A 12,114-nucleotide genomic window follows, 5' to 3' on the forward strand; every position below is an offset into this window, starting at 1 on the left:
GAGAGAAATAAAGAAGAAATAGACAAGAGAGAAGAAAATTAAGTTCAGAAATTAAAGAACTTTCAATTCTTCGTCCGAGTATAAAAGCAATATTTGCTTCTACCATACTGGTATAACTCTTTATAAAGCCACGTTCTATAAACAAACATTATCTTCCATCCTCATATCCAAATGTCATTATTTCATTTTCTTTCTCACGCAAAAAGTCTATGAGAAGTTTCCAGTCTTCAATAAATGTTAACTACAAAAAAAAAAAACCCACAGCAGTTTACGACAATTGTCCACAAAGCCATACAATGAAAAGCATATGCACGAAGAAAGATAAAATCAGAAACCGGGCCGTCTTAAGCATATCCGGCGCTGTGGTGCAAAGCTCCCTCTGGCACCCCACCCCACCCCATTTCCCAGAGTTTTTTTTGGGAGGACGGTGCTGCCGGCAGGGCTGAAGGAGGCAGGCAGTGGCTGGAGGGCGGCTCCTCTGGGAGGAAGAGGTGGAGGCTGGACGTGGTGCCTCCTGGCTCAGCTGGCCGCTTCGTTCCACGGTGGCCAACACAGACGGAAACTCCGGGCTCGGCGCTGCTTTGGCGCGGTATGGCGGAGGTGGGTGAGGGCGGCAAGCTGATGCCAGGAGGCGCGTGTCCAGCCTCCACCTCTTTCCTGGCGCCCTCCAGAACTTGGCGGCCTGCGCCACTAGCCTCTAAGTGTAAGGCACCCCTGATCAGAAATCAGCTAACCATCCTGGAAAGTTGATGTCAGGGGCTGGGCCCCCAGTGCTGTCAAGTATCCCGTTTCCCCCGGGAATCTCCCTTATTTCAAGCAGTTTCCAGGAGAAGGGACGAAGAAGCGCCGGAGCGGGAGGCCTTGGTCCTTGCTCCTTGGCTACCCTGCGGCCAGGCCCATCTCCTCTCTCCTCGGCCTTGTTGCCCTGGGAGTGGCCCGCCCCGTCACAATGGCGCTAACTGGAGGTGCTTGTGAGGGCAGCTGCGCCCACCCTGTCCGCCACCGGGCAAGGAAGCTGCTCCTGGCAGTGGTGGAGTAAGCTGCTCGAAATTAGTCTCCTCAGGAGAAAACATCACCATGTCTGCTGCATTGTTGCCCAAGCCCCAGATGAGAGGCCTCCTGGCCAGTCGTCTGAGAAAACACATTGTAGTGGCTTTCCTTTTTTCGATGGGATGTGCAGCTGGATACAAGTTTGGTGTGGCTGAACCAAGGAAAAGAGCATATGCTGAGTTCTATAAAAAAAACTATGATGCCATGAAGGAGTTTGAAGCCATGAGAAAAGCTGGGGTGTTTGAAAGTGCACCACCCAAATGATCATGAACCCTCCTCTCCGGATACCTGACAACTGAACATCACTGTTTCAGTTAACTATTCCTTGTGATCCACTTTGGTGTTGATCATGCTGTAATGTTGATCATTAAATTAAGTCTGTATTTCAAGCAGTTTCCCGCTGCTATCCCTTATTTTTTATATCCCTTTAATTTCCCGTTTTTTCAAAGGAAGCAGCTCCTCTCCCTCCCCCTGCTGGCCAGGGACTGGGAAGACCTCGCCTCCTTGCAGCCTCAAAGCAAGCGGGAGCCATTTCCTGCGCTTACAGGCATCGTAGCCCACGGGCAGCGTTTCCAAAATACAGTAAGCCTACTGCGCGCGTTCACACCAGTGCCGCCCACTTTTGCTTCTGGCTCCGCCCACCACTGCCATGTGACTGTCCCCGGGATAGGTGAGGCTGCTGATCCTTTATTTTCAAATCCGAAACTTGACAGCTATGGGCTGGGCAGAGGAGGAGGAGTGGTGGAGACCACCTCCCAATCCTGACCCTTCCAGGGAGGAGGAAGAGGAAGACAGTATAGTTTTACAGCAGGGGTTTGCGGGAGGTCACAGCTCAGAGGCAGATGAGGGGGAAAGTTGGGAAATAATAAGAGAGGAGGAGCAGGCAGAGCCGGAGTAACATCTGGCTGACATGTCGTCACTAGAAAGCATTCCAGACCCTCCATCTCCTAGAACCCGGCGAGCCTTAAAAGTAGGAGAGCAAAGAGCTCAAAGACAGAGGGCACATAGCAGCATCCATAGAGATGATGACGAATGAGAAAGTGGGAGAGACAGGGATGGAGATTCACTCGGGACCACACCATTATCCAAGAGGCTGGGTTCTATAGCCTCTCTCTGTAAAGTTTGAAACAAGAAAGGATAGTAAGAAACTTTTCCTTGTCTTTATACTTCCCTGGACAACCAGCTGGATGCTGCTTACAGCATCCTGACAGTTGTACTCTTCAGGACCCGCATAGGCCGGGTGGAATAGTAAAGTTTCCAACAGGCATTTAAAAGCAGGAACTAAGCCATTTCTGGGACTGTGGCCGCTGTCTCATGCTGGCAGTTTCTAGGAGCCACAGGTGGGAGCTGAGTGCAGGGTGGGGGCCAAAGGTGGACAAACTACCCCAGAAGGAGCACAATGTGTCCCCCACCAGACGTAAACCCCTCTCCTAACGCCTCACACACCCCAACTTTTCATTCCAAGCAACTGTTTCGGTCCTGAGGGAGTGGTGTGTGGTTTTTGTTGTTGTTGTTGCTCTGCTGGGATTTTCCCTTCCCTCCCCCCCCCCAGTATTTTTCAATACTTCCCATTGGGTGAGATTGTCAAACACAGTTCCCGCTGTGCCATTTCAAAAGGGCGCATTAAACTTGCATTGCTGGATATGGGATCTCTTGTCCATCTCCGAAAATGTGCAAAGGATCCCCGTTGAGCAGCTGTTGGCTACTGCGGGTGGGTTAAAACGTTATTGATGTATCCGGTGGAGAGCTGAGATGTTATTTTCCTCCGCAGAGAGCACTTCTCCCGGTTTTTAACTAACAGGCTGGAACTAAACATCCCTCGAACCCCGATGAATTGTCCGCCGCTCTCAAGGCAAAGCAAGGCATGTAAACAGATTTAACGCCAGTGAGTGAGAAATAAAGATAAAGGCTCTCCAAGGAAGAAAAGGGAATTTGGAATGCATCTAACACAGAAGGACAAGTGTCTCAGTAATGGATTTCTCCTGTCTGAACTCTGCCCAGATGTGAAGGACCAGCTCTGAGGCCTTCTTGTTTCTCAGCCCAAGTGCCACATTTCGTTCTGGGCAACTTTCCAGGGCCCGCTTTGCACAATAGAATAATAAAATTGTAGAGTTGGAAGGGACTGTGGAAGGTCATCTGGTCCGACCTCCTGCAATACAGGAATCTTTTGCCCAATGTGGGGCTCGAACCCACAACCCTGAGCTTAACAGTCTCATGCTCTACACACAGAGAGATGCTCTCTCTCTCTCTCTCTCTCCAAATTGATGGATCCAAATTGATGGATATTTAAATGCTATTATGACGTTTGCTCCCATTCAGTCGTAAAGAACTGGTTTTCACAGGGAAAGCTGCAGGAGAAACTTCTCGGATCCATGTCTAGAAGCATGCGACAAGCAGGAAACCTCTTGGACCCGTGTTTTCTAGGCATAGAACAAGCGAATGACCCCTAAGAGTCCAAAACATCTAGAGGGGAGGTGGCTGGAGAAGGCTGCTGAAGACCAGGGTTTCCCCAAAATAGGTCTCCAGCTGTTGTTGGACTACAACTCCCATCATCCCCAAGGACCAGTGGTCAGGGATGATGGGAACTGTAGTCCAAAGACAGCTTGGGACCCAAGTTTGGGAAACCCTGCTCTACCCCCTACATTGACACGTAGCAGGAAGGCATTCCTGGTGAAATTGCTCATGCAAGGATTGGGCTAAGCATGTCCGGCCTTCACAATTCAGCTTCCTCTCAACGCCTTGATGTTGTAGATCCCACACTTGGACACAGGACTCTTGGCTCGAGGAAATCGGGCATAAAACTATAAAATTCTGCATGGGGTGGGGAAAGTGGACAGAGAAGTTTTTTTTTTCCTTCTCCCACTCACGTTACACGAGAAGGCCTGGACATCCAAGGAAGCTGCACGTTCGAAGATTCAGCACAGATAAAAGAAAGTGTTTCTGTATGTAGTGCATAGCTAAACTTCTGAAATCCCTCCCACAGGAGAGGGTGATAGCCACCAATCTGGATGGGTGTAAAAGAGGATTAGAAAAATTCATGGAAGATTAGGCTACTAGTCATGTTGGCTTTGTGGTGATGGCCACCAAGCTGGGTAGCTCTGAAAGATGATTAAACAAAGTAGTGTAGGAGAAGGGTTGTGTCAGGGACCATGCCAAGGAGGGCTGCACTAAGCCACACCCTCCTGATCCTGATCCTGATCCTGAATCTTCCCAGGAGCAGGAGGACAGTATAGATCTGGAACAGTGGTTTGCAGAAGGGCATAGTTCAGTAGGCAGAAGCTGGGAATTACTGGATGGGGAATAGCTAGCAGAAGAGACACTAGAAGAGAGAGAGAGAGAGTTAACAGATTCACAGCCTCTGGATAATATGCACACCCCCTTCCCCAAAGTCACAGAGAGCTCAGAAAGTGTCAGACCAGAAAGCTCAGAGGCTACAAACTCAGATTGCAAAATGTAGGCGTGACGTAGATTGATAGGGACGGAAGGGGGAGTGACCTTAATTGGGAGCGCCGCCATTCTGGTTAGACGCTTTCTTTTGGTCTTCGCTGTGTTTATTCAAGAAACTTAACCGGTAAGAATTCCCTTTTGTTTGATCTGTTCATTCACAGCCACGGGGGAGGAAGCCGATTCCCCGAAGCCTGACGTGACAGGTCACTAGCCACACTCAGAGGCAATAATGCTCCTGAGTACCAGTTGTAGGTAACCACAGAAGGAGATAGTGTTGTTTTTGTACTCGGATCCTGCTCGCAAGCATCTGGTTGACCACCATGAGAACAGGATGCTGGATTAGAAGGGCCATTGGCCTCATCCAGCAGGTCTCTTCTTAGGTTCTCGTGTGTGTCCCCCCCCTTGTCCCAAGCTCACAGGTGTGTAAATGCACATTCCTGAACACTGGGGTGTCATGCAACACAGAGTCTTACATTACACATACTTGCAGTTACAGGTGGGTAGCCGTGTTGGTCTGCCATAGTCAAAACAAAATCGAAAATTCTTTCTAGTAGCACCTTAGAGACCAACTGAGTTTGTTCCTGGTATGAGCTTTCGTGTGCATGCACACTTCTTCAGATATCTGAAGAAGTGTGCATGCACACGAAAGCTCATACCAGGAACAAACTCAGTTGGTCTCTAAGGTGCTACTAGAAAGAATTACACATACTGTGCAGCTGCTGAGGTAGGTTTCCTTCTCCTTGAGATCTGAATGAGGCGTGGCTGTGCAGGACTTGGACCGGTGCCTGAATGCAGTGGTGGGATGGAGGGAGGCCAATAAGCTGAAACTGAATCCCAGCAAGGGAGAGGCTCCGTGGGTGGGTAGTTCCTGGGTCCTGGAATTGGGTAGAAAAACTGTTCTGGATGATGTTGCACTGCAGGAGCAGGCTTGTGGCTTGGGGGTGCTCCTTGATCCATCATTCATTCATTCATTCACTCACTCACTCACTCACTCACTCACCCATTCATTCATTCATTCATTCATAAGATTTCTTACCCCAAGGGTCCTATTGTATGGAGTAGCAGAAAACAAGCTTACCCCATCTTCCATACGATAGCCTGGCTTCAGAAAACAGTCTCCTCTTCTCCAGGCTAAATAAACATACCAAGCTCCCTCAACCAGGGGTGGAGGAAGGGGGGGCGGTCCACCCCGGGTGTCACCACTGAGGGAGGTGACAAAATGCCGGGTAGCACTCACCACAGGGCTTGCAGCGCGACCAAGCCACGCGTCTACCCTGGCTTGGCCACCGCACAGGCTCCGCTCTGCCCAAACAGCCGCCTGCTGCTTCTCCCCCCCCCAGCTATAGGGTGGCTGAGTGGGAGGAGGCAGGCAGACTCTGGAGGCCCCACGGTGCTCCCCGCCCCTATGGGCAGCTCGGCCTGTCCCTGGGCGTGGCGCCCCAGGAGTCCGAGCGGCTTCCTCCACCGCTGCCCTCAACCACGCCTTGTAAGGCTTGGTTTCCAGACCCTCTTATCATGCACGCTAAGATGCCAAAGGGGACGCAGGTGGCGCTGTGGGTTAAACCACAGAGACAAGGGCTTGCCGATCAGAAGGTCAGTGGTTCAAATCCCCGCAACGGGGTGAGCTTCCATTGCTCGTTCCCTGCTCCTGCCAACCTAGCAGTTCGAAAGCACGTCAAAATGCAAGTAGATAAATAGGTATCACTCTGGCGGGAAGGTAAACGGCGTTTCCGTGCGCTGCTCTGGTTCACCAGAAGCGGCTTAGTCATGCTGGCCACATGACCCGGAAGCTGTACGCTGGCTCCCTCGGCCAGTAAAGCGAGATGAGCGCCGCAACCCCAGAGTCGGACACGACTGGACCTAATGGTCAGGGGTCCCTTTACCTTTAAGATGCCGAAGCATTTTTGAGAGAGCTCTTTTAAAAGCAACAAAAGTGCATTCTGATGCAGAAATGTGGGAAAGACAGCTGAAGATTGGGGGGCGGGGCAGGGAAATGAGGAATTGGCAAAATCAACAGATTTGCTCATCCCTGCTGCCAAGTTACAAGATTGCTCTGCAACCTGCACATGCACTCGCACCTACCAGTACTTCTGGCGAAGAGGAGCCCATATGTTTGTGTTTGCACTGACTTGCTATGGATGGAGCACATTCATGAACTCACCCATCAGCACGAGGGATGGTCCACTAAGGGTGAACTCAGTGCCGGATTTATGTATTAGCTAAACAAGCTATAGCTTAGGGCCCCACTCTCTTAGGGCCACCCAAAAAAATTAAAGGAAAAAAACCTGGACGAACATTTCCAAAATAGAAGATAAAAAAACAAATAAAATAAATCTACATACAGCAGCAGTGTTTTGTGTTGTGTAGGCTCCTATGAGGTAAGTAATGGGCCCTGCCTGCTCCCTAAAATACTGGTTTGCTCATTTCTATATACTGTATATAGGGTGCCTACATTCTGCATGGACTGGTTGCTGGTCAGTTCAACAACTACTTTGGTAAAATACATATTTTGTTATGCGCAAATGGCTTTAGATACTTATTAGGTCCATAAATTACCATATAGCATATTTCCAGTTGCACGTAGGTAGCCATGTTGGTCTGCCATACTCAAAACAAAATAAAAATAAATAAAATTCTTTCCAGTAGCACCTTAGAGGCCAACTAAGTTTGTTCTTGGTATGAGCTTTCGTGTGCATGCACACTTCTTCAGATACACTGAAACAGAAGTCACCAGACCCTTATATACACCCTTCTGAGTAATACCCCTCTCCACTCTCTCACTATACATAAGGGTCTGGTGACTTCTGTTTCAGTGTATCTGAAGAAGTGTGCATGCACATGAAAGCTCGTACCAAGAACAAACTTAGTTGGCCTCTAAGGTGCTACTGGAAATAATTTTTTATTTTATTTTATTTTGTTTTGACTATGGCAGACCAACACAGCTACCCACCTGTAATTGCATATAAGGAAATTCATAAACAAATCATTTATCTTCCTATATACGTACAATATAAGGCTGTCGTCACCCAATAGGGTTGTAGCAACACAACAAAACCCTGTTGCTTTTTTGGCCAACGAAACGTCTTATGCTAGATCATGGTTTGGGATGTTCCCTTGGAGATAAAATCCCCCCAGGAGAGCCCTTGTCTCATCCTCCCCCCGAATGATCTGCAGATGATCTTCCCTATGACTGCATATGGCCCAGAACAGATAATCAATGGTGGAATCATAGAATTGTAGAGTTGGAAGGGAACCCAAGGGTCATTTAGTCCAACCCCCCGTAATGTAGGAATTCTCCCCACAGTTGTCCCTGGCTGGGCTCGAACCACCAACCTTCTGGTTAACAGCCAGGTGTACTGACCCATTATACCACCTTGGATTTTTATACTGAACCAAACCATTGATCAATCTAGCATGGTATTCTCTGCTCTGATTGGCCGTGGCTCATCAGTATTTTAGACACGAGTCTGTCTCTTTCTCTCTCTCGGTCCTACCTGGAGATGCTGTGGATTGAACCTGAGACCTTCTGCATCCACGGCAGATGCTCTTCCAGCGAGCTGCGGCTCTTATCTTGCTCGAACCACTGGCCTCTCTGCGCTTCGTTTGAGAACCGGAGATGCCACCCAGAAGGTCAGAAGTAATTTGTTTCCCTACAGTGCCTGCATTCCTGCTCCCCGGGAGAGGGTGATCGATTGCCTTAATAAAAGACAAAATTAATCCGAGTTGCTCTCCGAGAGAAGGCTAGCCATTTAGAAGCTTGCCTGGGCCAAATTAGCAGAACGGGTATTAATATATTCCCGTGATTATAATCAGCCAGGAAGAGTCTGAACGCCTGCCAGAGCCTTTTGGCACGTCTCCGAGCTTCGGAAAATGAACATGAATCAGTTCCTTTTTGCAGATATTCTTTAATTTGCGGCTTGGACGATGGAGATGGGGATGACAACATTGATAGGGCACCGTTTGAAGCTGATCTCATGGAACAAGTGACAGGCACAGTAACCTTGGCACAGAAGGCATTTCAGAAGAGACTATTCCCTGAGGCGGAGGGGGGGGCGTTTTTCAGCCTGGAGGGCCACATCCTCTTCCGATGAACCTCCCAAGAGCCACTTGCTAGTGGTGCGAGGGGCCAGAGGCAAAAGCAGGCGAGGCAATGGATGCAAATCTTACCTCTGTACAACAGGCACTCACGCGTCCTTCCCTAGCCTCCATCTATTCTCAGAGTTGAAGCGCAAATCCAAAGCAGAGTGTGGTCAGGAGAGTGTGTGCGTGGCCTGGGGAGGGTACTGAGGGCCATATAGAGAGACCCAGAGGGCTGTATAAGGGGTCCAGGCCTGAGGCTCCCGACCTCTGCTCTGCTAGGAAAGAAGGCTGCAATCCTAACCACACATACCTAGGAGTAAGCCCCACTGAATTCAATAGGGGTCACCACCTTAGTCGTAGCTCCGCCCCCCAAGACTCCTGGGAACTGTAGTTTGTTATGGGTGCTGAAAGCGGCGCGGAGACCCTCATCTCCCTCAATCCCTCTTCCCAGGGAGCTCTGAGGATTGTAGCTGTGCGGAGACAAAAGCACGCCCTCCAACATTTCTCTGGCGAAATATTGTACATCACGAAGCTTCTCCTGTGTTTGATCTCGCCGAACGCATAGGTGTCTATACACAGATACATACACCTGTCGCCTTGAGCCAATTGCAACCTCTCAGCCTAACCTACCTCACAGGACTGCTGTAAAGAAAAAGCCGTGTGAGGGAAGGGATCGTGTGCAACGCCTTCAGCTGGGATATTAATAATGGAACCTGTGAGAATGATCAGGAACATGCCAGAAACTAAATCCCGTTGAACTCAGTGGGACTTATTTCTGAGTAAAAATGCTTAGAATTGCAGTGTAAGGCTGCCCAGGCTTTATCCAGTTACATGGGAGTAAGTTCCACTGAACACAGTGGGACTTACTTCTCGGTAGACACTGTGTGGCGCCATTTATGATAAAGGAATAGTCACTCCAAGCATTTCCTTAAAAATGGCTGGCTGCTGAAACATTGCAGTTAAAGGATTCAGAATGGATTGGTGACATTTTCCTTCAAAAGCATAGGAAGGCCTTCATATGCCGGCTTCACCATTTCCTTCATTTGGTGCAGGGATTTTCTTTTCAGTATAAACAGGACTCCGTTTTTGCACCTACACACACACACACACACACACACACACACACACCACTTTTATTTGTTCTCCAAGATGTGGATGGGAGGAAAAAGGGAAAGTGGGACATTCCGGGATCAAATCAGGAACCGGGACAGCTTCTGTCATTCCGGGACTGTCCCTGGGATATATGGATGCTTGGAGGGTCTGCAATAGGGGCGGGTGGCGCTGTGGATTAAACCACAGAGCCTAGGACTTGCCAGTCAGAAGATCAGCGGTTCGAATCCCCGCGATGGGGTGAGCTCCCGTTGTTCGGTCCCAGCTCCTGCCCACCTAGCAGTTCGAAAGCATGCCAGTGCAAGTCAGAGGCATACCGAGCTGCTTGACTGCTGGGGGTGGCAAGCCAAGCGGCACCCCCAGGGGTGCGGCCTTGCTCCGTAGCGTATGCATCATGACGTAGCGCATGCACATGTGCAGTCCTGTGGGCTGCTGCGGACATGTGCAGTCCGCCCGGACTCCCAAGCCGCTGCCCGGCAGCCCTTCCGTGTGAGCAGCCGCCACACGCAAGGGACGGAAAAGGGGTGCCGGGCAGTGGCTTGGGAGTCTGGGCGGACTGCACATGTCCACAGCATCCTGGGTGGACTGCGCATGTCCGCACATGCACAGTCTGTGCAGGCTGCTGCAGACATGCGCAGTCCGCCCAGACTCCCAAGCTGCCACCCGGCACCCTTTCCGTGCAGCGGCTGCTCATGTGGAAGGACTGCTGGGCGGCGGCTTGGGAGTCGCACTCGCAGGGGGTGGTGGTGCAGAGTGTCACCCTCCCCAGGCTGGAACCCAGGGCGGACCGCCCCCAATGCCCTGCCCTCGCTATGCCACTGGTGCAAGTAGATAAATAGGTACCATTCCAGTGGTAAGGTAAAAGGCGTTTCCGTGCACTGTTCTGGTTCTCCAGGAGCGGCTTAGTCATGCTGGCCACATGACCCGGAAGCTGTACGCCGGCTCCCTCAGCCAATAAAGCGAGATGAGTGCCGCAACCCGAGTTGTCCGCAACTGGACCTATTGGTCAGGGGTCCCTTTACCTTTACCTTTAACAAACCACAAGGCACATCTCTGAAACACAGGTCTCTGCCCACCGCAGCTTGCGATCCAAAGAAGCTGTGAATTCTTCCCTCTAGCCTCCTTTCCCCTTTACATCCGGAAGAGGAATTTGGTTGATGGCCCTGGATTTATTTATTCCCCCCCCCCTCCCTGAAGGTCATGTATTTTGGGAAGTGTGAGTGGTCCTTGTTCACATCTGTGTGGCTGGGGCCCTGCTGTGAAGCTCATTGCACTCTCCCAGCAAGGGCACAAGCAGAGATCCTTTCGTAAGCGGGACTTGGCTGTTTTAATCCATCGCATCCTCATCCATAATGAATGTGAGGAAAGGGGAGAGGAGATGAGACATGATCTCTGCCGCACGCCTGCCCAGGGAACAGGTGCCGGCAGTGGAATATTTATAGAACAGGAGAACTTGGGTTCTAGAAGGAGGTCGCAAAGTGGACAGTTACCCATCTGTCCGGCCCGCTGTGTTTCCGCGGCTGAATCTAACGCAAACTGAAAGAGCCCCTGCTGTGGCCTGTCGAGGTCTAATAGATTTATTGGCCACAGCAACTGTGGCCAACTTCTCGAAGGCATTTAAATCAGGTTACTGGCGATCAGAAGTCTGGCAAATTGCTCTTCTGGAAAAAGATTTCCCACAAGCTGAGAGCGGATAGAGGACCTGGCTCAAGAGACTGATAATTTTTTATTTTTTTGTGCCACATGACACGATTTGATTTTATGGACAAATGAAGAAGCCAGTGGGTGTATGGTCCTTCTCGTTTACTCCAAGGTAAACGAAAGTACATTTGGGTAGATGTATTTATATTTCTGTTGGACTATTAGTACAGTCGAACCTTGGTTCCAGAGTGGCTCTGTTTTCAAATGTTTCGGCTCCCGAATACTGAAGACCCGGAAGTAAATGCCCCGGTTTTCAAACGCTTTTCAGAAGCCGAACGTCCGATTCGGCTTCCGCTTGAGTGCAGGAAGCTCTTGCAACCAATCAGAAGCTGCGCCTCGGTTGTCGAATATTTCGGAAGCTGAAGGGCTTCCGGAACGGATTACGTTTGACAACCGAAATTTGACTGTAACTGAAAAGCAAAGGGAAACAAGAATGCTAACACTTAATTCTTTAACCCCCCCCCCATCTATTTGGTAAGTCTGTGTGTCTACTTGCATGGAAAATATGTTAATCGTCTCCTGGATATTACGTTCCGTATGTTTTTAGTGCTTTTGGTGTTGGGGTTATTTTATTGCCTTTGTAAAGAAAATATTCCCTCTTTTGTCATCGTTTGCAAGTTTTAATTAAAAGAAAGAATGGATTTATTGTGGCACCAGCTTTTGCCTGAAAGAGCCTGCCTGAACAGATGCAACTGAATTATGGAGTCATAACTTGGCATAAAGAAC

General features: G+C 49.8%; 1 protein-coding gene across 1 annotated transcript; it reads left to right on the forward strand.

Moving 5' to 3' along the window:
* The first annotated feature begins 1,062 nt into the window (after window positions 1-1,062).
* Window positions 1,063-1,428, forward strand: LOC117056534 (cytochrome c oxidase subunit 6C-like). Its single transcript, XM_033166995.1, has one exon. It carries the CDS (start codon window positions 1,078-1,080, stop codon window positions 1,312-1,314), a length of 237 nt encoding a protein of 78 aa, XP_033022886.1. The 5' UTR covers window positions 1,063-1,077; the 3' UTR covers window positions 1,315-1,428.
* Window positions 1,429-12,114: the final 10,686 nt, after the last annotated feature.

This window comes from Lacerta agilis, chromosome 13 (assembly GCF_009819535.1).
Source record: "Lacerta agilis isolate rLacAgi1 chromosome 13, rLacAgi1.pri, whole genome shotgun sequence".
In the NCBI taxonomy this organism is placed as follows: Eukaryota; Metazoa; Chordata; class Lepidosauria; order Squamata; family Lacertidae; genus Lacerta; species Lacerta agilis.

Bases quoted from the DNA above. Each gene is read 5' to 3' on its own strand.
- LOC117056534 (XM_033166995.1), top strand. From the start codon at position 1,078: ATGTCTGCTGCATTGTTGCCCAAGCCCCAGATGAGAGGCCTCCTGGCC.